We start from the raw sequence: 24,859 nt of genomic DNA, 5'->3' as shown, positions 1-24,859 counted from the left end.
CTCAGAAGTCATACAGGATCATTTCATACACTGCCACATTCTCTTGGTTATATGTGAATCACAGGACCACCCAGATTCAAGGGGAGGGGAATTAGATTCTACCTATTGATGGGCCAGTGGCAAAATTACGTTGCACAGCAGCATGTGGGATGGGGAATATTTTTGTGGCAAGCTTTGGAAAATACACTTTGCCACAGTGATCTAAATGAAAGTAAATACTTGTCTGTTGAGAGAGAGGGAGGGAGAGAGACAAAGAGGTCCTCATGACTCAATAGATTAAAAAAATTTATGCAAACCGATCAGGGGAGACAAAACACCAGGAGTGCAGGTGTGTAGCTGTGAAGAACAATTCCAATTATTATCAGATTCTTGTATGAACAATCCCCGGGCTGTATGGTGTTGGTGCATAGAGTTCATCTCAGCCAAAGGAAGAGGATGATGTCAACTTTTTTACCCCCTAGAAACGAAAGTAAAATCAAAGTTTTAAACCTGAATGCAATTTTCTCGCTGCAAATAAGTGCATGTGCCACCTGGTGGCGAGACAGTCAAATTCGCATTCTATTCTGTTGGCTGTATTTATTGAGTTTCCATCAGAGTGTATATATAGTATTTATCGAAAGGCAACAAGTCCAACATCTGTAAGTGCATCTGTCCAAACAAACAACCAAAACACAAACACAGAGAGGGAAAAGGACATAACAAAAAGGAAGGAATTGTAACCACAGAGCATCCACGTTGGAGTGTCCAGATGAGTCAAATCAGCCTCCTTTTCATTAAGCCTAAATCCCCTTAATCCTCTGTCCCATTGGCTTTATCATGACCTTCAAAACCAGTATGGAGGGTATGGGAGAGAATAATTTAAAGAAGAAAATATTTGCTACTACACTGTTGGGGGAGAGGGAGGTTGTTGGCCAAAAGATGAATGTGGTGATCAAGAACGTGGGCACTTCCACCCATGTTGTCCACTGTGTCAGATCCTCCTGGAACCACTAGAAAATTTACTATAGCAAAACTACCGCAGCCCAGCCTCGGTCGGTCTCTTATAGTAAAAATTATTCGTTGTTTATGTGAAATTCAAATTTAACTGGGCATCCTGTGTTTTATCTGGCAACCTGGGAAGGATAATATGGATGAGGAAAGGGATCTGACCCTGGATGGGGCACTCCAGGAGGACGCTTCCAGGCCTTTCTGGCCCGGGAACGAAGCGCTGGGCGGGCGCAGGGCTTGCTGCCGGCCGCCCGGCCCCGATTGCCGGGTGAAGAAAGAGGGCAACGGGCCTCTGCCGGAACCCCGCCCAGGACCTGAGGGTCAGGAAACTTCGAAACGACCTGAGATGGCGGGCGCTTGGCTCCCAAACAGCCCCGAGTCTCACGGCACAGGCCAGAGACGAGAGGCGGCCGCCCGGCTTCAAGATGGCGCCCGCGGCAGCTGCCAGCTGTCAAGATGGCGGCGCGGGGCCGCGCCCGCGCTCCCGAGCTCTCCTCCTCAAGCCTTCCTCCGGCAAGGAGCGCGACTCGAGTCGCTGTGCGCCGGTTGCCCTTCGGCCTGGGTGGTGCGGCCGCTGCCCGCCGCGCACCATGCGGCTCCTTGGCTGGTGGCAGGTACTGCTGTGGGTGCTGGGGCCTCCCGCCCGCGGCCAGGAGGGTGAGTGCGGGCTGGGGCCGTGGGCGGCGGCGCGGGCGGCTGTGCGTGTAATGACCGGCGAGGTGGCTGTCTACCCGGGCGACGCTCTTTTACCTGCGCGAAGGCCCGCGCTGCGCGCCTCGCCTCTTCCTGGCGCCCCCTAGAGCGCGTCTCCCCGAGTTATCCCGACCTCCTTTCCCCGGTGTTCCCCGCTCGCGGTCCGGGGTAGGGGCCGGCGGGGCGGGATGCCCGGGCCATGTTCAGGCCCCTGAGCAGGTGACTCAGTCGGGAGGAACCGTGTATTAGCGCTTACTGAGGCGTACCCCCATGTGCTGAGCACTTCATTATTAATGATAATCATCATAACGAATAGCCGACCTCTATGGTGCCCTTATTAGGAGCCAGGAGCTGTGCATAGTGCTATCATTATCTTATTTAGCCCTCCCACCGATCCTATGAGATAGATTCCGTGAGTATCCGTGTTTTACAGATGAAGATGCTGAGCTCAGAGAGGTTAAGTAATCTGCCTACGTTTGCGATTCTGGTAATTGGCAGAGCCTGTATCTCTGACTGCAAAGCCCACGCTTTACTTTGCACCCTGCTGGACCACTTTCGTAAGAAGGTAACTCTTGCTCAGGTGCCTGTGAAGGACAGATGAGAAAAACACAGCAGATCCCAGGGTAACTTGCTGCTTGCCAGAGCATGCTCTCAGGGTCCCTCCGTGGGGAAGGCAGCCACCTGGAGGCATGGCTGGGCCCAGGAGTGGAGGCCTTATTCCCATTGTTTCTTCGCCCTACTCCGCAGAGCCCTATTAAAACCCAGACCCTTTGGCCTTTCTTGTCGTTCAAAACTTAACAGGAATACACAGATCTTTCCTTTCCCTGCCGTGTCCTGGAAAGAGGCAGGGCAGCCGGCTTGCTGAGTAATGAAAACACTCATTATCTGCCAGGCAGTGTGCTTAGTGCTTTTTGAGCATCATCTTATTTAGTCTTTAAATGCTTATGAAATGTATGTTGTTATTGTCCCCATTTGATAGATGAGTAAACTGAGACTCAGCATCCGCTAAGTCTTTTACCAAGGTCCAACAGCAGAAGTTGAGACGCTACAATTCAAGCCTCTGTCTGCCTGACCTCACAGTCAAAGCTCTGTACCACACTTCTCTGTCGCTACACTTAACCACCAGCCTCAGAGAGGGGACAGCATGTGCTGGATATCTTCTGTTTGTCTCTCAGATCATTCTTCAGCCTTCTCCACCCTGCTCTGTGCCCTGAGTAGCTGTCCTGTATGGAATAAACAACCGGCTCTTCTGTCTTCTGGCTTCTGTTGTGTTGGCATGAAGGGAGAGTGAGGTCAGGTTATTGATTCGCTCAGCTCCCTCCCTTGGGGATATCGCAGGTTGGCTGTGTCCCTCCACTGAAAGTTAGGGCTTCTAGAAGGTTGTACTCTCTGTTTCAAGGCTTCTGCCTCTGGACTCTTAAGGTCTATGAGTGGTAACCGGCTCCCCTTCTGCTGTTATTGACCCTGGGATTCCTTACCATTGCTTTTGGTTTCTCTACACCCAGCTCACATGTTGCAGGTACCTTTATTAAGTTCTCCTCCAATTGTCCAAGTTGCACGTGCTGTTTCCTGGCAGAACACTGGCTGATTCGGCAGTCAGTGTGGGCCTACCTGGCAGGGAGGGTCACGTCATACAGACCTGAGGGTAACACCAGCCATGGGGTGGGTCACTGGTCATCATGGCCAGGCCATGAATGGGGTGAGGACTGAGGAAGCTTCACCAGCTGGTTCCTTTTGGGGGTGGCTGAAAATCCAAGGCTTTTTTTCTGCAGAGGATACCACTGGCAAATTAGCAACTGGAGGTGGCAGTGCTGTCCAGGTGTCAAGGAACGGGTGCCAACCCTGGACTTCAACACCCCACACCTGTCTTCACTAGACAGTCAACTAGCAGATTCTGACTGAGCACCTGTCATATGCCATATGCTCTGTTAGGCACTCTGGGTGCAGTGGAGAGCAAGTAGAGAAATACGCCCACCCTTCTGTCTGGTGGGGAAGGCAGGCATTAAATGACCACAAATAATTAAGTAAATTTTCCACAAGAGTGGAAAATGCTTCAAGGAGAGCCCCAGGGCATTATGGAATGCTGTAATGGGAGACCCTTCTGGTATGAGGGTCTAGGAGGGTGAAGTTCACCTTACAGAGGTGAAGTTTAGGGTGAGATCTGAAGGATGTGTCAGATTAGCCAGAAGAAGAGAGGGAGTGGAGGGAGGGCTCTTGGCAGAGAAACAGCCCTCGGGACAGTTCTGAGGTAGGGGGAGGAGGGTGTGAGTGATCAGGGACCAGAAATGTCTAGTTGCACCTGTTGGGAGTATGGACAGAGACCTTATCACCTGGGGCCTGGTAGTCATGCTACAGAGCATGGATTCATTCACAGCGTAGGGGGAAGCCATTGAAAGGGTTTGAGCAGGGGAGTGATATGATCACATTTGCCTTTGACTTTCAGTTTCACTTGGTTGCTGTGAGGAGAAGGGTTTGGAGAGGGGGTAGAGGGCCAACCAGGAAGACCATTTTGGTGGTTGCAGCAGTTGTCCAAGTGAGAGATGACTGTGGCCTGGACTGAGGGGTGTGAGTGGGTTGGGAGAAGTGGATGGATCCAGAGTGTATTTAGCAGAGGAATTAATAGGACCTAGTTGTGGTTCCCGTCCATCTCTTTGAATTGTAAGCATCAGTCATAACCATTATCATCATCATCATCATCATCATCACCATCACTGTAGCCATTTATGGAGTGCTTACCATGTGCCAGGGACCATACACGTCTTTTCTCATTTAATCTGCGTGGTAGCCCTATGAATGTCTGCATTTCAGTGGTATTTTCTCCGTTTGTTAGATGCACACACTGAAAATTTCCTATGGAAAGTACGGGTTGCTGCCCCTCTAACCCCCAGCTGTTTTTGGTCCTCCCCAGTTGGCTCCCCTGACACAGAAGCCATTATGAAAAAAAACCTGTGGCTGGTAGAGAGTCTTTTGAGAACAACTGGAAGGGTATGAAGGAGCTCACCCAGGCTAGGGCTCCTTGGCAGAGTTGGAGTGGTGCCCTCGCCCCTGTTCTCCAAACATACTCCTTGCTGCCAATAGTGCAGTCATTTCCACTTTATGCATGGCTCAAACTATAATCAGATTATTGACATTGAGAAGCAATCTTTTTTAAAAGGGGCATTACCATGGGAGGGTTCAATGGCTCTCACACGGTAGGTCATTTCTTGGAGTGGAATAATTCAATGTTTCCTTTCTTCCCAATGCTTAAATGAAAAAAATGGTACCTGAGGGTGTGAGAATTTTTGTTTTGTTCCTAATTTGTCCGCTCTACTTAAATATCTTCACAGGAGGGAAAAACAACACTCCTGACTCAAAATTCTAGCTCTCTGCATCACTCAGACTTCCTTTTGATTTTCTGTAAGGGACATCTGTCCAGTTTTACATAAAGGTGATCAGAAGAACCAGATTCTATTTTGTGCCCTGATTTTTTTCTCTTGAGATTCTTTTAGGATATTGGCATTCTCCATTTACTTTAGAGGACCTAGAATGTTGATTAGGTTCAGAGAGAGAAGATCTCTGCAGAGCTGGTGCATTTGGGAGTAGAGTTGGTTCCCAAATCTGGCACCCTTTGTTCTTCTCCAGACTTTTTGCCTCTCTGGCTTCATTTTCTGCTCTGTCTTGAGGACGATCTAGTAAATATGTTTGTTTGTTTTTACTTATGATTATACAAGTAGTACATGTTTATCAACCAAAGGCTACAGGAGGACTGCCATCCGCACCCCATTGACAGAGCTCCTTGCCCAGGCACCCAGCCCCTTTTCTAGGTCATAGGCAAAGAAGTGCTTGACCCTCTTCTGTCAAGGACCTATCTTGCTTCTCAAGCCCTGTACTCTGCCCTCTCTAACCTGTATTGTCACCTCTCCCTGCTTACTCACTTTCCCATGAGCTTTATATATCCTTAAATTTCTCCTGTGTCCTAAAAAACCAAAACGAAAATTTCCCTTAGCCCCCTGCCTGCCCATAACAACTACCGGGTCTTTCTTTTCCCCTTCAGAGCTAGACTTTCAGAAAGAATTGTATATATTTATTTACGTAGTTACCATTTCTGGTGCTCTTCATTCTTTTGTGTGGATCCACATTTCCACCTGGTATCATTTTTCTATTGCCTGAAGAAGTTCATTTCAGATTCTTGTCATGTAGGTCTGCTGGTTATGAACTGTTTCAGCTTTTGTATGTCTGAAAACGTATTTATTTTGCCTTTGATTTTGAAAGATATTTTTGCTGGGTATAGAATTCTAGGTTTATAGTTTTTTTCCTTCCAGTCCCTTAAAGATGCTGTTCTTCTTGCTTGCATTGTTTCCAATGAGAAATCTGCTGTCATCCTTATCTTTGTTCCTCTATACATAGCATGTCTTTTTTCTCCATCTGCTTTTAAGATTTTTTCTTTGTCACTGGTTTTGATCAGTTTGATTATGATGTATCTTGGTGTAGTTTGTTGAGCTTCTTGGATCTATGGATTTATAGTTTTCATCAGGTTTGTAAAGTTTTCGGTGATTGTTTCTTCAATTACTTTTTGTGTTTTCCCCCATTTACTTCTCTCTTTTGGGTACTCCAATTATCTGTACATGAGACCACTTGAAATTGTCCCACAGCTCACTGTCACTCTTAATTTGGGGGGGGATTCGTTTTTTCATTGTGTGTTTCATTTTGTATGGGTTCTATTGCTATGCCTTAAGTTAACTACTCTTTTCTTCTGTAATGTCTAATCTACTATGAATCCCATCCAGTGCAGTTTTCATCTCTGACCTTGTAATTTTTATTGCTAGAAGTATAATTTGGGTCTTTTAAAAAATTATTATTGAGATATAATTGATATAACATTATAGTAGTTTCAGTTGTATAACATAATCATCTGATATATATATATATATATATATATATATATATAGTAAAATGATCACCACAATAAGTCTGGTTAAAATCCATCATCACACACAGTTATAAAATTTTTTTCTTTGGATGAGACCTTTTAAGGTTTACTACCCTCTTAGCAACTTTCAGATATACAATACAGTATAATTAACTATAGTTACCATGCTGTGCATTATATCCCCATGACTTACTTATTTTATAACTGGAAGTTTGTACTTTTTGACCATCTTCACCCATTTTGCCCACCCCCTACCCACCACCTCTGTCAACCACCAAACTGTTTTCTGTATGAGCTTGTGGAGTTTTTTGTTGTTGTTGTTGTTGTTGTTGTTGTTTTGTGCGGTACGCGGGCCTCTCACTGTTGTGGCCTCTCCCGTTGCGGAGCACAGGCTCCGGACGCGCAGGCTCAGCGGCCATGGCTCACGGGCCTAGCCGCTCCGCGGCATGTGGGATGTTCCCAGACCCGGGCACGAACCCATGTCCCCTGCATCGACAGGCGGACTCTCAACCACTGCGCCACCAGGGAAGCCCTGTTTGTTTGTTTTTAGATTCCACATTTAAGTGAGATATTACAGTATTTGTCTTTCTCTGATTTATTTCACTTAGCATAATGCCCTCAAGGTCTGTCCATGTTGTCGTAAATGGCAAGATTTCCTGTTTTTAAATGGCTGAATAATACTTTTTATATATATATACATATATATACACATATACATACATATATATATATATACACGTATACATATACAAATATATGTATATATATCTCACATTTTCTTTATCCATGCATCCATCAATTGCTTCCATGTCTTGGCTTATGTAAATAATGCTGCAGTGAACATGGGGGTGCATGTACCTTTTCAAGTGAGTGTTTTCATTTTCTTTGGATAAATGCCCAGAAGTGGAATTGCTGGATCATATGGTAGTTCTATTTTTTATTTTTTGAGGAACTTCCATACTGTTTTCCTTAGTGGCTGCACCAATTTACATTTTCACTGATAGTGCACAAGGGTTCCCCTTTGTCTGCATGCATACCAACATTTGTCATTTCTTGTCTTTTTGATAATAGCCATTCTAATATGTGTGAGGTGATATCTCATTGTGGTTTTGATTTGCATTTTGATTTGGGTCTTTTTTTATATCTTATGTTCTCTATATCTACTTAACTTTTTAAACATATGTGATGCAGTTATTGCTGTTTTGACAGCCTCATCTAATAATTCTGAAATCTGTGCAAGTTCTGGGTCAGGTTTGGTTGCTTATTCTCATTATGGATAATGAGGGGAATTTCCCTGCTTCTTTGCATGCCTGGTAATCTTCGATTGGATGCCAGAAGTAAATTTTACCTGGTCGAGTGCTAGATATTTTAGTATTCCTGTAAATATTCTTGAGCTTTGTTCTGGGATACAGTTAAGTTACTTGAACACAGTGTGATTCTCACTTTTAAGGATTGCTAGATGGAAGCAGAGCTGTATTTACTTTAGGGTTAATTGGGCCCCACTGCTGAGGCAAGTCCCTTTCGCGTTCTCTCCCCAGTACCCTGTGACTTAGGAGGTTTCCCAGGCTAGTGGGTGGGGACAGGTACTATTCCCAGCTTTCTGTGGCTGTTGGGTACTGTTACCTCTAATCCCTTTGAGTGGTTCTTTCCCTGGCTTGGGGTAGTTCACTTACAGGCATATGCTGACCAGTATACTCAAGGCGGGGCCCCCTCCACAGATCTCCAGAGTCCTCTTTCTGCAGCTCTCCCATCTCCAGTATTCTGTCCTGCAAACTCTAGCTTCTTGGTCTTTCTGGACCCTCAGTTCCATCTCAACTGGAGAAGTCAGCCGGGCCCTCCCTGAGACAGGGCAGGAACTCTCTCAGGCAGTAAGCTAGAGCATTTGCAGGGCTCTTCTCATCTGCTTCCTGTCCACTGTCCTTCGTTGTCTCATTGCTAGTCTCCTGAAACTGTTGTTTCACATATTTGGCTGATTTTTGGGTTGTTTCAGGAGGGAGAATAAATCTGGTTCCTGTTATTCCACTTAGCCTGAAGCAAATTCCCAGAGAGTGTTTTTGAATTGCTGAATGAATCTGCAAACATGTGTGGAGATATTCTTTGAGACGTTATACAAATGTGCATACCTTAGGAAGTTCCCAGCTCCCTCCCCGGCTTTGAAGCCAGTTGGTCATTCACACCCTGCTAGACACACTGTTTGCATGCAGAGCTCATTATACAGCTGGTGGCTCCCCAGCCATATGGTGGGCTTGTCTGAGTGCAGCTGGGCCCATTCGTTTCCCCTGGTCAGTGCCTGGCCCGGAGTCTGGCGGCTGTCGTTGAGGTCATGAGAGGTGGAGGGCAGGAGTCATTGTACAGAGGTGAGTGGAGCTTGCTGGATGGATGTATGAGACTGCCCAGGACTCTCCCCTTACCGGAACCTTTGGCCCAAGCCGCATCTAGTGGCTCCAAAGTGAGAGGAAAACCCTCCTCCTCTTCTCCCTGCTGCTGCCCCTGCTCTGCTTGGTGCACCTTTAGCACTCCTGAGGGCAGTAGCCCAAGGGCAGCAGGCAGGAGAGCAGAGGCCAGCTGTAGAGGCCACCCCAGGAAGGAGCTGGCTCTAGTAGCATTCTTCGGGCAGTGTTGCCCAGCAGCCCTCCGAGGTATCATGTGGGGAGGGTAAGGCCCGCTCTGGAGTAGCAGTCAGTAGACTTCGCTCTTAGACGTGGCTCTGCTGCTCACTGGCTGTGTGCCATTGGGCATTACACTGAACCTCTCTGTACCTCATCTATTAAGTCGGGATGATAACCCTTGTGCTGCCCATCTCACAGAGCTGTTATAATGGGTGCAAAGATGCTTTGCCATGGTAGAATATTCCATAAAGCCATCATCATTTTCTTGGATAGTCTCATCAAAGAAACTAAATTGTTTAAGTGTTTGTATTATATTTTCCTAATTGGATGTCTGCAGTGGAATGTTTTTGCTTGTAATCCGCATGGCAAGCAGCAGGTTTTGCATGAAGCTATGTGTTTGTCCACTTCCTGGCATTCATTAATCTAGTATCTCCTTGTGATCTTCTTCATGACCTGGAGAATGATGGGTGGCTCTGTGATAGTTTAATGGGAAGGTAACTTTTTACTCTGGAGGGGAAAATTTCATATTTGAGAACTGTAATTCTTTGGGATTCATTTATTTTGAAGTTAGATGTGACTGTGAACATAGTGGCATATTTTAGTTGCAGAGAAAAGAGGTCACTTATGGTCAGAGGAGCAGCCTGCTTACCGATTCCAGGTGGGGGCTGGGTACATGAGTGAGGAGGTGCCTTCCCGTGACCCAGTGGGCCAGGACCTGGCTGCTGAAGAGGCCGAGGCAGTGCTGGGGCTGGACGCTGATGGTGAACACATGGTAATGTTGTCTGTGATTCCTGGGGAAGCCGAGGACAAACTGAGCCCAGAGCCCAGCAGCGGCACCTGCAGGGCTGGAGGGGAGGAGGACTCGAGGTGCAACCCCCGGGAGAGCCTCTTCTCTCTGGACAGCGCTGGAGCCAGCTTCCCGGAGAGAGAAGAGGAGTACTACGCAGAGCCCGAAGTGGTGGAATCTGACCCCCCGCCGACAGAGGATGCCAACACCACCGAAAGTCTGAAGTCCCCGAAGGTGAACTGCGAGGAGAGAAATGTGACGGGATTAGAAAATTTCACTCTGAAAATTTTAAATATGTCACAGGTAAGACAAAAGTATTTAGTGCTTTTCTCCTTTTCCGCACATTTCATTTTACGATTTAATACTCTATCAACTTTCAAATGAGGAGTCATAATCTTTATCATATTGTAAGTGGGATAGCATTTAATGGCTGCATCAGTGAAAATTCATCTGGCTTTCTGTGATGTTTGTAGGAAAAGGAGGAGATATAACTAGTGTCGAATATGCTTTTTAGGAGGCCTAAACCTAGTCAGCCTTGGGTTAATCTCACCACCAAGTCTCATGATAAAAATCCCAGTGGACAGATAGGTGCTTGGTATCAGAATCATAGCATTCTTCTTCTTCTAAATGAGGTATTTGTTATGGAGGCATAAAAATAAAATATCTGAATTACTAAAATTGTAATTTAGCATTGTTTAGACTAGTCATGTCCCTGAGAAGTATGTTTTATACATATATATATATATATATTTTTTTTTTTTAACATCTTTACTGGAGTATAATTGCTTTACAATGTTGTGTTAGTTTCTGCTGTATAACAAAGTGAATCAGCTATACATATATATATATCCTCATATCCCCTCCCTCTTGCGTATCCCTCCCACCCTCCCTATCCTACCCGTCTAGGTGGTCACAAAGCACTGAGCTGATCTCCCTGTGCTATGCGGCTGCTTCCCACTAGCTATCTATTTTACATTTGGTAGTATATATATGTCAGTGCTGTTCTCACTTTGTCCCAGCTTACCCTTCCCCCTCCCGTGTCCTCAAGTCCATTCTCTACGTCTGTGTCTTTATTCCTGTCCTGCCCCTAGGTTCTTCAGAACCATTTTTTTGTTTAGATTCCATATATATGAGTTAGCATATGATATTTGTTTTTCTCTTTCTGACTTACTTCACTCTGTGTGACAGATTCTAGCTCCATCCACCTCACTACAAATAACTCAATTTCGTTTCTTTTTATGGCTGAGTAATATTGCATTGTATATATGTGCCACATCTTATTTATCCATTCATCTGTCGATGGACACTTAGGTTGCAAAGTATGTTTTTTGTTTGTTTGTTTATTTTTTCTAATTTTTTTATACAGCATCTTATTAGTCATCAGTTTTATACACATCAGTGTATACATGTCAATCCCAATCCACATCTCAACAAATGACCCAATTCCATTCCTTTTTATGGCTGAGTAATATTCCATTGTATATATGTGCCACATCTTCTTTATCCATTCGTCTGCTGATGGGCATTTAGGTTGCTTCCATGACCTGGCTGTTGTAAATAGTGCTGCAATGAACATTGGAGTTAATGTGTCTTTTTGAATTATGATTTTCTCTGGGTATATGTCCAGTAGTGGGATTGCTGGATCATATGGTAATTCTATTTTTAGTTTTTTAAGGAACCTCCATACTGTTCTCCATGGTGGCTGTATCAATTTACATTCCCACCAACAGTGCAAGAAGGTTCCCCTTTCTCCACACCCTCTCCAGCATTTGTTGTTTGTAGATTTTCTGATGATGCCCATTCTAACTGGTGTGAGGTGATACCTCACTGTAGTTTTGATTTGCATTTCTCTAATAATTAGTGATGTTGAGCAGCTTTTCATGTGCTTCTTGGCCATCTGTATGTCTTCTTTGGAGAAATGTCTATTTAGGTCTTCTGCCCATTTTTGTTTGTTTGTTTGTTTGTTTTTGCGGTAAGCGGGCCTCTCACTGCTGTGGCCTCTTCCGTTGCGGAGCACAGGCTCCGGATGCGCAGGCTCAGCGGCCATGGCTCACGGGCCCAGCCGCTCCGCGGCACGTGGGATCTTCCCGGACCGGGGCACGAACCTGTGTCCCCTGCATTGGCAGGCGGACTCTCGACCACTGCGCCACCAGGGAAGCCCCCTTCTGCCCATTTTTGGATTCGGTTGTTTGTTTTTTTAATATTGAGCTGCATGAGCTGTTTATATATTTTGGAGATTAATCCTTTGAACGTTGATTCATTTGCAAATGTTTTCCCCCATTCTGAGGGTTGTCTTTTCATCTTGTTTATGGTTTCCTTTGCTGTGCAAAAGCTTTGAAGTTTCATTAGGTCCCATTTGTTTATTTTTGTTTTTATTTCCATTACTCTAGGAGGTGGATCAAAAAAGACCTTGCTGTGATTTATGTCAAAGAGTGTTCTTCCTATGTTTTCCTCTAAGAGTTTTATAGTGTCCAGTCTTACATTTAGGTCTCTAATCCGTTTTGAGTTTATTTTTGTGTATGGTGTTAGGGAGTGTTCTAATTTCATTCTTTTACATGTAACTGTCCAGTTTTCCCAGCACCACTTATTGAAGAGACTGTCTTTCTCCATTGTATATCCTTGCCTCCTTTGTCATAGATTAGTTGACCATAGGTGTATGGGTTTATCTCTGTGCTTTCTATCTTATTCCATTGATCTTTGTTTCTCTTTTTGTGCCAGTACCATATTGTCTTGATTACTGTAGCTTTGTAGTATAGTCTGAAGTCAGGGAGTCTGATTCCTCCAGCTCGGTTTTTTCCCCTCAAGGCTGCTTTGGCTATTCGGGGTCTTTTGTGTCTCCATACAGATTTTAAGATTTTTTGTTCTAGTTCCATAAAAAATGCCATTGGTAGTTTGATAGGGATTGCATTGAATCTGTAGATTGCTTTGGGTAGTATAGTCATTTTCACAATATTGATTCTTCCAATCCAAGAACATGGTATATCTCTCCATCTGTTGGTATCATTAATTTCTTTCATCAGTGTCTTACAGTTTTCTGCATACAGGTCTTTTGTCTCCCTAGGTAGGTTTATTCCTAGGTATTTTATTCTTTTTGTTGCAGTGGTAAATGGGAGTGTTTCCTTAATTTCTCCTTAAGATTTTTCATCATTAGTGTATAGGAATGCAAGAGACTTCTGTGCATTAATTTTGTATCCTGCAACTTTACCAAATTCACTGATTAGCCCTAGTAGTTTTCTGGTGGCATCTTTAGGATTCTCTATGTATAGTCTCATGTCATCTGCAAACAGTGACAGTTTTACTTCTTCTTTTCCAATTTGTATTCCTTTTACTTTTTTTTCTTCTCTGATTGCCGTGGCTAGGACTTCCAAAACTATGTTGAATAATAGTGGTGAGATAGGACATCCTTCTCTTTTCCTAATCTTAGAGGAAATGCTTTCAGTTTTTCACCACTGAGAATGATGTTTGCTGTGGGTTTGTCGTATATGGCCTTTATGATGTTGAGGTAGGTTCCCTCTATACTCATTTTCTGGAGAGTTTTTATCATAAATGGGTGTTGAATTTTGTCGAAAGCTTCTTCTGCATCTATTGAGATGATCATATGGTTTTTCTCCTTCAGTTTGTTAATATGGTGTATCACATTGATTGATTTGTGTATATTGAAGAATCCTTGCATCCCTGGGATAAATCCCACTTGATCATGCTGTATGATCCTTTTAATGTGTTGTTGAATTCTGTTTGCTAGTATTTTGTTGAGGATTTTTGCATCTGTGTTCATCAGTGATATTGGTCTGTAATTTTCTTTTTTTGTAGTATCTTTGTCTGGTTTTGGTGTCAGGGTGATGGTGGCCTCATAGAATGAGTTTGGGAGTGTTCCTTCCTCTGCAGTTTTTTGGAAGAGTTTGAGAAGGATGGGTGTTAGCTGTTCTCTAAATGTTTGATAAAATTCACCTGTGAAGTCCTGGACTTTTGTTTGTTGGAAGATTTTTAATCAGTTTCAATTTCATTACTTGTGATTGGTCTGTTCATATTTTCTATTTCTTCCTGGTTCAGTCTTGGAGGGTTATACCTTTCTAAGAATTTGTCCATTTCTTCCAGGTTGTCCATTTTATTGGCATAGAGTTGCTTGTAGTAGTCTCTTAGGATGCTTTGTATTTCTGTGGTGTCTGTTGTAACTTCTCCCTTTTCATTTCTAATTTTATTGATTTGAGTCCTCTCCCTCTTTTTCTTGATGAGTCTGGCTAATGGTTTATCAATTTTGTTTATCTTCTCAAAGAACCAGCTTTTAGTTTTATTGATTTTGCTATTGTTTTGTTTGTTTCTATTTCATTTATTTTTGCTCTGATCTTTATGATTTCTTTCCTTTTGCTAACTTTGGGTTTTGTTTGTTCTTCTTTCTCTAGTTCCTTTTTTTTTTTTTTTTTTTTCCTGTACGCGGGCCTCTCACTGTTGTGGCCTCTCCCGTCGCGGAGCACAGGCTCCGGACGCGCAGGCTCAGCAGCCATGGCTCACGGGCCCAGCTGCTCCGCGGCATGTGGGATCTTCCTGGACCGGGGCACGAACCCTTGTCCCCTGCATCGGCAGGCGGACTCTCAACCACTGCGCCACCAGGGAAGCCCTTGGGTTTGTTTTTGTAGGTCCTTTTCTTCTCTTGTGTTTCCCACTTAGAGAAGTTCCTTTAGCATTTGCTGTAGTGCTGGTTTGGTAGTGCTGAATTCTCTTAGCTTTTGCTTGTCTGTAAAGCTTTTGATTTCTCCATCAGTCTGAATGAGATCCTTGCTGGGTAGAGTAATCTTGGCTGTAGGTTCTTCCCTTTCATCACTTTAAGTATATCATGCCACTCCCTTCTGGCTTGTAGAGTTTCTGCTGAGAAATCAGCTGTTAACCTTATGGGAGTTCCTTTGTATGTTATTTGTCGTTTTTCCCTTGCTGCTTTCAATAATTTTTCTTTGTCTTTAATTTTTGCCAATTTGATTACTATGTGTCTCGGCATGTTTCTCCTTGGGTTTATCCTGTGTGGGACTCTCTGCGCTTCCTGGACTTGGGTGGCTATTTCCTTTCCCATGTTAGGGAAGTTTTCGACTATAATCTCTTCAAATGTTTTCTTGGGTCCTTTCTCTCCCTCTTCTCCTTCTAGGACCCGTATAATGCGAATGTTGTTGCATTTAATGTTGTCCCAGAGATCTCTTAGGCTGTCTTCATTTCTTTTCATTCTTTTTTCTTTGTTCTGTTCCGCAGCAGTGAATTCCACCATTCTGTCTTCCAGGTCACTTATCCGTTCTTCTGTCTCAGTTATTCTGCTATTGATTCCTTCTAGTGTAGTTTTCATTTCAGTTATTGTATTGTTCATCTCTGTTTGTTTGTTCTTTAATTCTTCTAGGTCTTTGTTAAACATTTCTTGCATCTTCTCGATCTTTGCTTCCATTCTTTTTTCAAGGTCCTGGATCTCCTTCACTATCATTATTCTGAATTCTTTTTCTGGAAGGTTGCCTATCTCCACTTAGTTGTTTTTCTGGCGTTTTATCTTGTTCCTTCATCTGGTACATATCCCTCTGCCTTTTCATATTGTCTATCTTTCTGTGAATGTGGTTTTTGTTCCACAGGCTGCAGGATTGCAGTTCTTCTTGCTTCTGCTGTCTGCCCTCTGGTGGATGAGGCTACCTAAGAGGCTTGTGCAACTTTCCTGATGGGAGGGCCTGGTGGTGGGTAGAGCTGGGTGTTGCTCTGGTGGGCAGAGCTCAGTAACACTTTAATCTGCTTGTCTGCTTATGCTGGGGCTTGGTTCCCTCCCTGTTGGTTGTTTGGTCTGAGGTGACCCAACACTGGAGCCTACCCTGCTCTTTGGTGGGGCTAATGGCGGATTCTGGGAAGGCTCACGCCAAGGAGTACTTTCCAGAACTTCTGCTGCCAGTGTCCTTGTCCCCATGGTGAGCCACAGCCACCCCCCGCCTCTGCCCAAGACCCTCCAGCACTAGCATGTAGGTCTGGTTCAGTCTCCTATGGGGTCACTGCTCCTTCCTCTGGGTCCCGATGCGCACACTACTTTGTGTATGCCCTCCAAGAGTGGAGTCTCTGTTTCCCCCAGTCCTGTCGAAGTCCTGCAATCAAATCCCACTAGCCATCAAAGCCTGATTCTCTAGGAATTCCTCCTCCCACTGCTGGACCCCCAGGTTGGGAAGCCTGACATGGGGCTCAGAACCTTCACTCCAGTGGGTGGACTTCTGTGGTGTAAGTGTTTTCCAGTCTGTGAGTCACCCACCCAGGAGTTATGGGATTTGATTTTACTGTGATTGTGCCCCTCCTACCGTCTCATTGTGGCTTCTCCTTTGTCTTTGGATGTGGGGTATCTTTTTTGGTGAGTTCCAATGTCTTCCTGTCGATGATTGTTCAGCAGTTAGTTGTGATTCTGGTGTTCTCACAAGAGGGAGTGAGATCACATCCTTGTACTCCACCGTTTTGGTTCTATACCTCCGTCAAGTATGTTACATTGATGAAAAGTTTTTTTTCCTCCAAAGAGTGTGAATCTAGTGTTTACTCTGGACTGAGAGCTGACCAATTTGTCCAGCCCAGCCATGCTTTTCCAGCTAGTTGGCTAAATGGTGATTCTAAAGAGAATACTGGGATACTGACTGACATTTTCTGTAAGATTGTTAAAGCCAGAGAGCAGAATGAATTCAGGCTGCTTATGTAAGAGAAGAATCCTAGCTCTGAGGGGTGTGATTGCTTATTTCAAATGAGGGTACATATGGTATGTTGAGCTCCCCTCCGAGGCAGTTGTCAGCACTGGCCTTGCACCCTCCCCTCAGTGCCTGGTGAATGCTGTGCCTCAGCTCTGTGGCCTTTTGATGGGTGTCACACACATGACCAGGAGCAAGCAGTTTGAGCAGTCTGAGTTTTGGTGGTGGCAGGGATGGTGCACCCTCAAACTGAACTAACCTGACTGCTTAGTACAGACTTGGAGCTGCTGAGATGATAGTTTGGGCCTGAGACCACAGTGCTTTAATAATATTGTTAGATTGTATGAGATGCAGAATTCCAAAGTTGGGACCGTGGCCTGTACCCTGTGAGTACTTAGTATATGAATTATGAAAAATATTAAAATTGCTCTATAGTAATATTAAGAAAGCTTAGAGGAGGACCCCTCCTACACTCTTGGTAGGAATGTAAATTGGTGCAGCCACTATGGAGACAGTATGGACGTTCCTCAAAAACCTAAAAATAGAACTACCATATGACCCAGCAATCCCACTACTGGGCATATACCCTGAGAAAACCATAATTCAAAAAGAGTCATGTACCAAAGTGTTCATTGCAGCTCTATTTACAATAGCCCGGAGATGGAAACAACCTAAGTGTCCATCATCGGATGAATGGATAAAGAAGATGTGGCACATATATACAAGGGAATATTACTCAGCGATTAAAAGAAACGAAATTGAGCTATTTGTAGTGAGGTGGATGGACCTAGAGTCTGTCATACAGAGTGAAGTAAGTCAGAAAGAGAAAGACAAATACCGTATGCTAACACATATATATGGAATTTAAGAAAAAAAATGTCATGAAGAACCTAGGGGTAAGACAGGAATAAAGACACAGATCTACTAGAGAATGGACTTGAGGATATGGGGAGGGGGAAGGGTAAGCTGTGACAAAGTGAGAGAGAGGCATGAACATATATACACTACCAAACGTAAGGTAGATAGCTAGTGGGAAGCAGGGAGATCAGCTTGGTGCTCTGTGACCGCCTGGAGGGGTGGGATAGGGAGGGTGGGAGGGAGGGAGACGCAAGAGGGAAGCGGTATGGGAACATATGTATATGTATAACTGATTCACTTTGTTATAAAGCAGAAACTAACTCACCATTGTAAAGCAATTATACTCCAATAAAGATGTAAAAAACAAACAAACAAACAAAAAACATGCTGGGACTTCCCTGGCGGTCCAGTGGTTAAGACTCTGCGCTTCCACTGCAGGGGGCACAGGTTCAATTCATGGTCGGGGAACTAAGATCCTGCATGCCGCACAGTGCAGCCAAAAAAAAAAGAACATACATGCACCCCTATGTTCATAGCACCACTATTTACAATAGCCAAGACATGGAAACAACCTAAATGTCCACTGACAGAGGAATGGATAAAGAAGATGTGGTATACATATACAATGGAGTATTACTCAGCCATAAAAAATAATGAAATAATGCCATTTGCAGCAACACAGATGGACCTAGAGATGATTATACTAAGTGAAGTAAGTCAGAAAGAGAAAGACAAATAGCATATGATATCACTTATGTGTTGAATCTCAAATACGACACAAATGAACCTATCCAGGAAACGAAACAGACTCACAGACATAGAGGACAGACTTGTGGTTGCCAAGGAAGAAGCGGGTGGGGAAGGGATAGACTGGGAGTTTGTGATTAGTAGACACAAACTATCACATAGAGAGTGGATAAACAACAATGTCCTGCTGTATAGCACAGGAAACTGTATTTAATATCCTCTGATAAACCGTAATGGAAAAGAAATTAACACAGCATTGTAGATCAACTATATACTTCAATTAAAAGAAAAAAGAAACCTTGGAGGAAAGTTTATAACACGTCATTTGATAGTACTTTTCTGCTGACCCATGGATCCCTATGGTCCCAATCCAGAAGGTTCTTCGGGAGCTGCACTACTGTCTCCCTCCCGTCCCTGCCCCTACCTCCTCTCCCTTGACGGCAGCAGTGGTTCCTGTTTTTTGTGTATCCTTCCAGAAAAAGTGTACATCCTGTACTGCTGACTTTAACACTTTGTTTCTTTTGCCACAGGACCTTATGGATTTTCTCAACCCAAACGGTAGTGACTGCACTCTAGTCCTGTTTTACACCCCTTGGTGCCGGTTTTCTGCCAGTTTGGCCCCTCATTTTAACTCTCTGCCCCGGGCGTTTCCAGCTCTTCACTTTTTGGCACTGGATGCATCTCAGCACAGCAGGTATCTTCCCTTAGTATCTTCCCTTGGTGGGGTTTCTGCCTCATCTTGTTGGATGATGGTTGCAGTTACTTGGAGGTCGTAATCAGTTAAGTTAGGAGCAGAGGAGGTAGGTTTGAGCTTGAGCTTTGAAATGGAACTGAGGGAGGGAGAAACAAGTGTGACTAGTGAGGACTGTCACATTCCCGAGGGAGACTTTCTGGAGGCCCCTTGAGAAAGAAAGACTGTTCTCTGGGTGGTGGAATTCAGTGATGGCTCTGCCTCATGGCAGGGGTGGGGGCAGAGGACGTTTTAGGGTCCGGGCCAGACTGAATTAGCAAAATTAGCATCCTAAGTAGGGTGTTCCTTTGTGACTTTCATCTGCAGCTTAGGTTCCCACCCTGGCAGCCTAACTCTGGGCACCCGTTTTATGTCTACTAAGGATTTCTTTCTTTCCTTTTTAGTTTTTTCTTTCCTTCTTTCCCTCCTTCCTTTTCTTTCTTCATGCTCACTTGTATTCTTGCATGCGTGTTCTTAGGAGACATTCAATAAATTTGACGAATTATTTTAGGCCTTTGAAATACATTTACCCTTGCTAAATTTATGTTCTTTCATATTGTTCAGTGGGGTTTTGTCTTTTCTGAATGTTCAGTAAGGTAAGTTACAAAGAACTTTGTGCAGATGTTGTATATTTCCCCTGTGACTGTGCCTGGGGTTATAAACTGTGTACTCCCCTCCTCCTCTAAGTCAGATGCTGCTTATTAGCAGGTCACAAGGAGGTTGTGTGTGAATAAATTTGGAAAGTCTGGAAGATAGTCAAGTTGGTGGTGAAAATGAGGCACTGATTTTCAGGGTGGAAAAGTATAGTGGAACTGGAACTGCCAGTTTTTACCTGAAATTGTTTATGAATAAAGAAATTGCCCAACAACTTCCCACAAAGCCTTCAGGGAGAGATCTCAGTGGCCAGGCTCAAGGTTACAGACTGATTGGAAGGACATTCAAGGTCATTGTCCAGCTTTGACTGGACTCTCCACTGCCCCCAATCCAGCAGGGCTGGCTCCAAGCACCTGCTTAGTGCTGTTTGGCTATGGGTCTGATACTAACCCCCATGCTGCCCCCCAATCCCTGCAGGCTTTTATCATCTCCTCTGTTCCTTCTTCATCACCATGCATCCTTCTCAGTGCCTGGTATGGTGCCTCAATTATGGAGAATAGAGGATACTCGCTCTTACTGTATGGCGTGGGACATGTGTTTGCCTCATATGTTAATATTTATGTTACAGCATGTTTACAGAAGAAAAAATCCTGATCATACAATATTACCATTTTACTTCTGGGGGTAACTGAGGCTTAAAAAGGTTAAATAATCTGTCCAAAGGTCACACAGCTGGTTCAGTGGCAGAACTGAGGCTTGAACCCTGAGCATTTTGACTCTGGAGCTTATACCACTACTCTGTATTCTGTAAAAGTGAAACAATACTGCTCAGGTCCTATTACTTCTGAATTGTCCTGCCTTAATTGTGAACTTCCTGGTGTGTTTGTTAGGTTGTAGATTCCTTTGCACCGACTCACTAACCTAAATGCTTAAGTTGAATCTTTTATGAGGGTTGGAGATGGGCATTCTGCAGAGTCTGAAATTTCTTCTGTTAGGTAAATTGACATAGTGTGCTTCTTTCATAAATTAGAATTTTCTGGTCTGATCTGTTTTGGCTGTTAAAAACAGAACTAGTGGAATAATTGTGTCATGGGCAGCTCCATGTTGTAACAGAAAGCAACTCAGAGAACAGAACACGAATGCCCCCAACCATGACCCACGAGGAAAGCTGTCAGGAGCAACTACAAGCCTGTTGTTTCAGTATCAGGAGCCTCATAGGTCACAGGAAACTGAGCCTTCCTCATTTATTTCCATCCATTCTGATATGGTAATTGTGTGAGGAAGCCCACTGTTAATTTGGGTTTTCTGACTGACTTCTCTCTCTTGTAGCCTTTCTACGAGGTTTGGCACTGTAGCTGTTCCTAACATCTTGTTATTTCAAGGGGCTAAACCAATGGCTAGATTTAATCATACAGACCGAACATTGGAAACGCTGAAAATCTTCATTTTTAATCAGACAGGTATGTAGAACACTGTAGAAGAAGACATTTTATTGCTGGAGGAATGTGCCTTCTGTGGGTTCGGATCTGCTACAGTATTATCCTTAAGTGAAGGATTCAAGATTGGCTTTAGGATATAAAACTTCTTTTCTAATGAAATGTTAAGATCCTGTTAAATGTCTCCTGGTCAGTGGCAAGCTTAACATGAATAGGTAATACTAATATGATTATAGATACTTTAAAAAATATAACAGCTTTATTGAGATAAAATTTACATAGTACATACCTCTAGATACTGTTTTACATACATTATTCATTTACGTATAATATTTACACAAAAATATGCATCAATCACTAGTGTACGTGGCACCGAATTTTCACAGAGTGAACACCCTGAGTAACCAGTACGCAGAAAGAGAACATCACCAGTCCTTTTAGCACTCTCACTCCTGTCCTCCCCAAGGATTACCACCATCTTCATTCCTAACACCATAGTGTACTGTTCCTTGTTTTTTTGTTTGTTTTTGTTTTATTTTGCGATACACGGGCCTCTCACTGTTGTGGCCTCTCCCATTGTGGAGCACAGGCTCCAGACGTGCAGGCTTAGTGGCCATGGCTCACGGGCCCAGCCACTCCGCGGCATGTGGGATCCTCCCGGACCGGGGCACGAACCTGTGTCCCCTGCATTGGCAGGCGGACTCTCAACCACTGCGCCACTAGGGAAGCCCCAGTGTTCCTTGTTTTTGACTTTTATATTAATGGAGACGTACAGTGTGGATCCTTCCATGCCTGGCTGATTTCACTGACCATTATGTTTATGGGATTCATCTGCATTGTTGTGTATGGTTGTGTTTTCTTCATGTTTGTTGCTGTATAGAGTTCTATTTATTAATTCATTTGTAGATGCTATTTTAATTCCTTAATATTTGCCAAAACATAGGGCCTTATTTTTATCCTGTAAAAATTTGAGCACTGTACATTGATGAAATTTCCTTTGTTGGAAAATTCATTCCTCAAAAGCTTTAATGCCTCAGTTATGAGCACCCCTCTTCTTCCTGAAATATATTCACTGGAAGTAAATAAAAATTATAACATACCTTCCATATACTCTTAGCTGCATGTAATGACTTATATCTAACACAGAAGAACAAAGAACTGAGTTACCTCATAGGAGTAAAAGGCTTCTTACCAGGTAGTTAGTTATTCCAAGTTTTGTCCTGGTCCCCTGGTTGTCGTTTAGATTGATATGGACAGGGGGAGCCATTTTGCTCAGTGCTCCCAGAAAACTTAGAACCAAATGAAATCTAGGAGTCACAGCATCTTTGGTAATCACTGATCCCAGTGGTGGTGAGTTGTTCTAACAATTCTTTTTTTTTTTTTTAAATGAGCTCAGCTTAACTCTTTTTTTTTTTTTTGGCCGTGCCACATGGCATGCAGGATCTTAGTTCCCCGACCAGGGAATGAACCCACACCCTGCAGTGGAAGTGTGGAGTCTTAATCACTGGACTGCCAGGGAAGTCCCCTAACAATTCTTTCAGTAAATTATTTAAAAACATTTTGAATTTAGCATTACTTACCCTGTGAAAACATTCTGTAGACTCCTGAGAATAGCTTTACTAGTTGTTGAACATTGGTCTTGAAAGAGAACAAAAGACAACTCACACAGTGCACTGACTAAGACCTTTCTGGTGAGTTCATTGAAATTCTGGTGTTTTAGCTTTGAACAGCTGAATGGATTCCTGCTCCTTTGATGTGGTGGGGAGAAGGGCAAGTTACAGATTACACTGACAGGCAAGTGAAACCCATCCCAGATATACTAGCTGTGGTGTTTATTTTAAGACTGCATATCATTTTGCATACCATGCAGAATACTTAAGAAAATTCTGTAGCGGGTATGTTTTCTATCTCATTTGAAACAACTGATTTCTCTTTCAGGTATAGAAGCCAAGAAAAACGTGGTGGTAACTCAAGCTGACCAAATAGGTCCTCTTCCCAGCACTTTGATAAAAAATGTAGACTGGTTGCTTGTATTTTCCTTATTCTTTTTAATTAGTTTTATTATGTATGCTACCGTTCGAACTGAGAGTATTCGATGGCTAATTCCAGGACAAGAGCAGGAACATGCGGAGTAGTGATAAGACTCAAAGGAGAGTTGGAAAGAAGAATTTCAATCCTTCATTTCAGAAATTAACGCTGCAATTTCATACATTTTCTCCAGCGAAGCGCTGACTTACAACTTCAGTCAGATTGAAAGAATCATGTGTTTGTTGAACTGTTGAACGTGTAAAAAATTATAAACTGGTGTTTCTAACTAGTATTGTAATAAGCAAATGCAAAAATTGTCCATAACATTCAGTAAAAATTCTTGTTTTTACTACTTGAACATTACCCAGTACTTAAGGGGGTAATCCAGTTTGACATGTGAAGATGTATTTTGGTGGAATAGTGAGTAGAATGACAGTATGCTTACTATATAGAGGCAGAAATAGGACTTTCAGGTTATAGTTTTAGAAAACTCTTGATTTCTTGTATATGTCTGAGAAAGTTGGTTTTCTGTTCATTTGCCATTTCTCTCCCAGAGTCAGTAAGCAGGAAAGTGTTCTTTTATGGGAAGAATAATTAGGATCGATCAGTGTGCCCTTTCAAGTAGCAACCAGTGGGAAAATAAAGTCAAATACCTTGGTGTTCATGATCTCTGATTTCACTGAAAGCATCTGAAGTGGTTTAAGAAGTTGTTTCTGGGTAAGGCAGATATTAATCAGCATGCACTAATTAAACCTTAAAATGTTCTTGGAATTGTGCTAGGTTTAGTGAGAGTCAAAAGAAATATAAAGTACTGTTGTTGCCCACAAGTTGATTCTAGTCTAGTTTAGGATACGTGTAGAGATAACATGTAATTTACATAAACTTTTTGAAAAGCTGTTTCTAAAAGATCCCTTAAATTCAGATATGACAGCTGACTACATAATGATAAACTACTTTTATACTGATCATTTCCAGAGCTTTAGATAGAATAGTTCATAAGGCGTCCTAAATTCTATGAAAATAGAACCTTAGATGAGTCTCCTTCTGCGTGTAACATCGGTTGAGAGTTTACAATGTTATGTGTCAATGTTATGTGTCATGCTGTGGACAGCTCTGGCTGGGGTAGTCACTGGCAGGAGGGGACCATAGCTCAGAACAGTACCATTATTACTTCCATTTTACAAATGAGCAAACGGGCATATTGAGGTTAAATAAGTTACCTAGGTTACATACACAGTACATTGATGAAGCTGGGATTTGAACCTTCACGTGTATGTTTATCTGTACGTATAAGAAAAGAAACCTCTAGTTATTCCATCTCTTATAATAATAACCAATATTTGAATATTACTGCGTGTGCCAGCTACTGTTTGAGGTGCTTGACATACACCGTTTCATTTATCTGTACAATAGCTCTCTGAGATTGACACTACTCTAAAATGAGTAAATGAGGCCCTAAATAACTTGCTCTTGGTTATACAGCTTCCAGTGGTGGAACCCAGCTTCAAACCTAAGCATTCTGACTCCAGAGCCTCTATGTGGGTTGGTACCCAGTCCTGCCTCTCTGCCATGGCTCAGGCAACCATCGTATTCCTATCACTCCGGTCTTTCTCTTATGTGTGCTTCCCATACTTGTAGTCATGATATAGCGTTTTTCTTCTTTTGCTTAACAAATAATAAATATTTCACTGTTGGTAGTAGTTTTCCTAACCGTGGCTACATAATAGGCCTTTGAATAGATTCAGCATTACTTATCTAACCTGTGCTCTTTTGCTGGATTTATGGTTGTGTATATAGTCTTATTTCC

At 43.3% G+C, this 24,859-nt stretch overlaps 1 protein-coding gene across 5 annotated transcripts; it reads left to right on the top strand.

Moving 5' to 3' along the window:
• Positions 1 to 941: 941 nt before the first annotated feature.
• On the top strand, positions 942 to 23,719 carry TXNDC15 (thioredoxin domain containing 15). Of its 5 annotated transcripts, XM_027097118.1 has the most exons (6): positions 1,550 to 1,644; positions 2,114 to 2,245; positions 9,801 to 10,288; positions 18,795 to 18,958; positions 20,918 to 21,048; positions 22,963 to 23,719. In XM_027097118.1, exons 3-6 carry the CDS (start codon positions 9,872 to 9,874, stop codon positions 23,157 to 23,159), a joined length of 909 nt encoding a protein of 302 aa, XP_026952919.1. In that variant the 5' UTR covers positions 1,550 to 1,644; positions 2,114 to 2,245; positions 9,801 to 9,871; the 3' UTR covers positions 23,160 to 23,719. The 5 variants fall into 5 exon arrangements, with proteins under 5 accessions (XP_026952901.1, XP_026952887.1, XP_026952890.1 ...); XM_027097086.1 differs by lacking the exon at positions 2,114 to 2,245 and having other exon boundaries at positions 1,112 to 1,601; XM_027097089.1 differs by lacking the exon at positions 2,114 to 2,245 and having other exon boundaries at positions 1,341 to 1,644.
• Positions 23,720 to 24,859: the final 1,140 nt, after the last annotated feature.

The sequence above is a fragment of the Aethalodelphis obliquidens genome, unplaced genomic scaffold (assembly GCF_003676395.1).
Source record: "Aethalodelphis obliquidens isolate GAN/ISIS:26980383/991018 unplaced genomic scaffold, ASM367639v1 scaffold4, whole genome shotgun sequence".
Taxonomy (NCBI): domain Eukaryota; kingdom Metazoa; phylum Chordata; class Mammalia; order Artiodactyla; family Delphinidae; genus Aethalodelphis; species Aethalodelphis obliquidens.
The sequence above is the reverse complement of the archived record's forward strand: the minus strand, read 5'-3'. Positions and strand labels throughout refer to the sequence as shown.

Excerpts from the sequence above, each read along its gene's own strand:
- TXNDC15 (XM_027097086.1), top strand. The coding sequence starts at position 1,127 with ATGGATGAGGAAAGGGATCTGACCCTGGATGGGGCACTCCAGGAGGAC. Across the intron at positions 1,602-9,800 it reads GGCTCCTTGGCTGGTGGCAG|TTGCAGAGAAAAGAGGTCAC; the intron begins GTACTGCTGTGG and ends GGCATATTTTAG. Across the intron at positions 10,289-18,794 it reads AAATTTTAAATATGTCACAG|GACCTTATGGATTTTCTCAA; the intron begins GTAAGACAAAAG and ends CTTTTGCCACAG.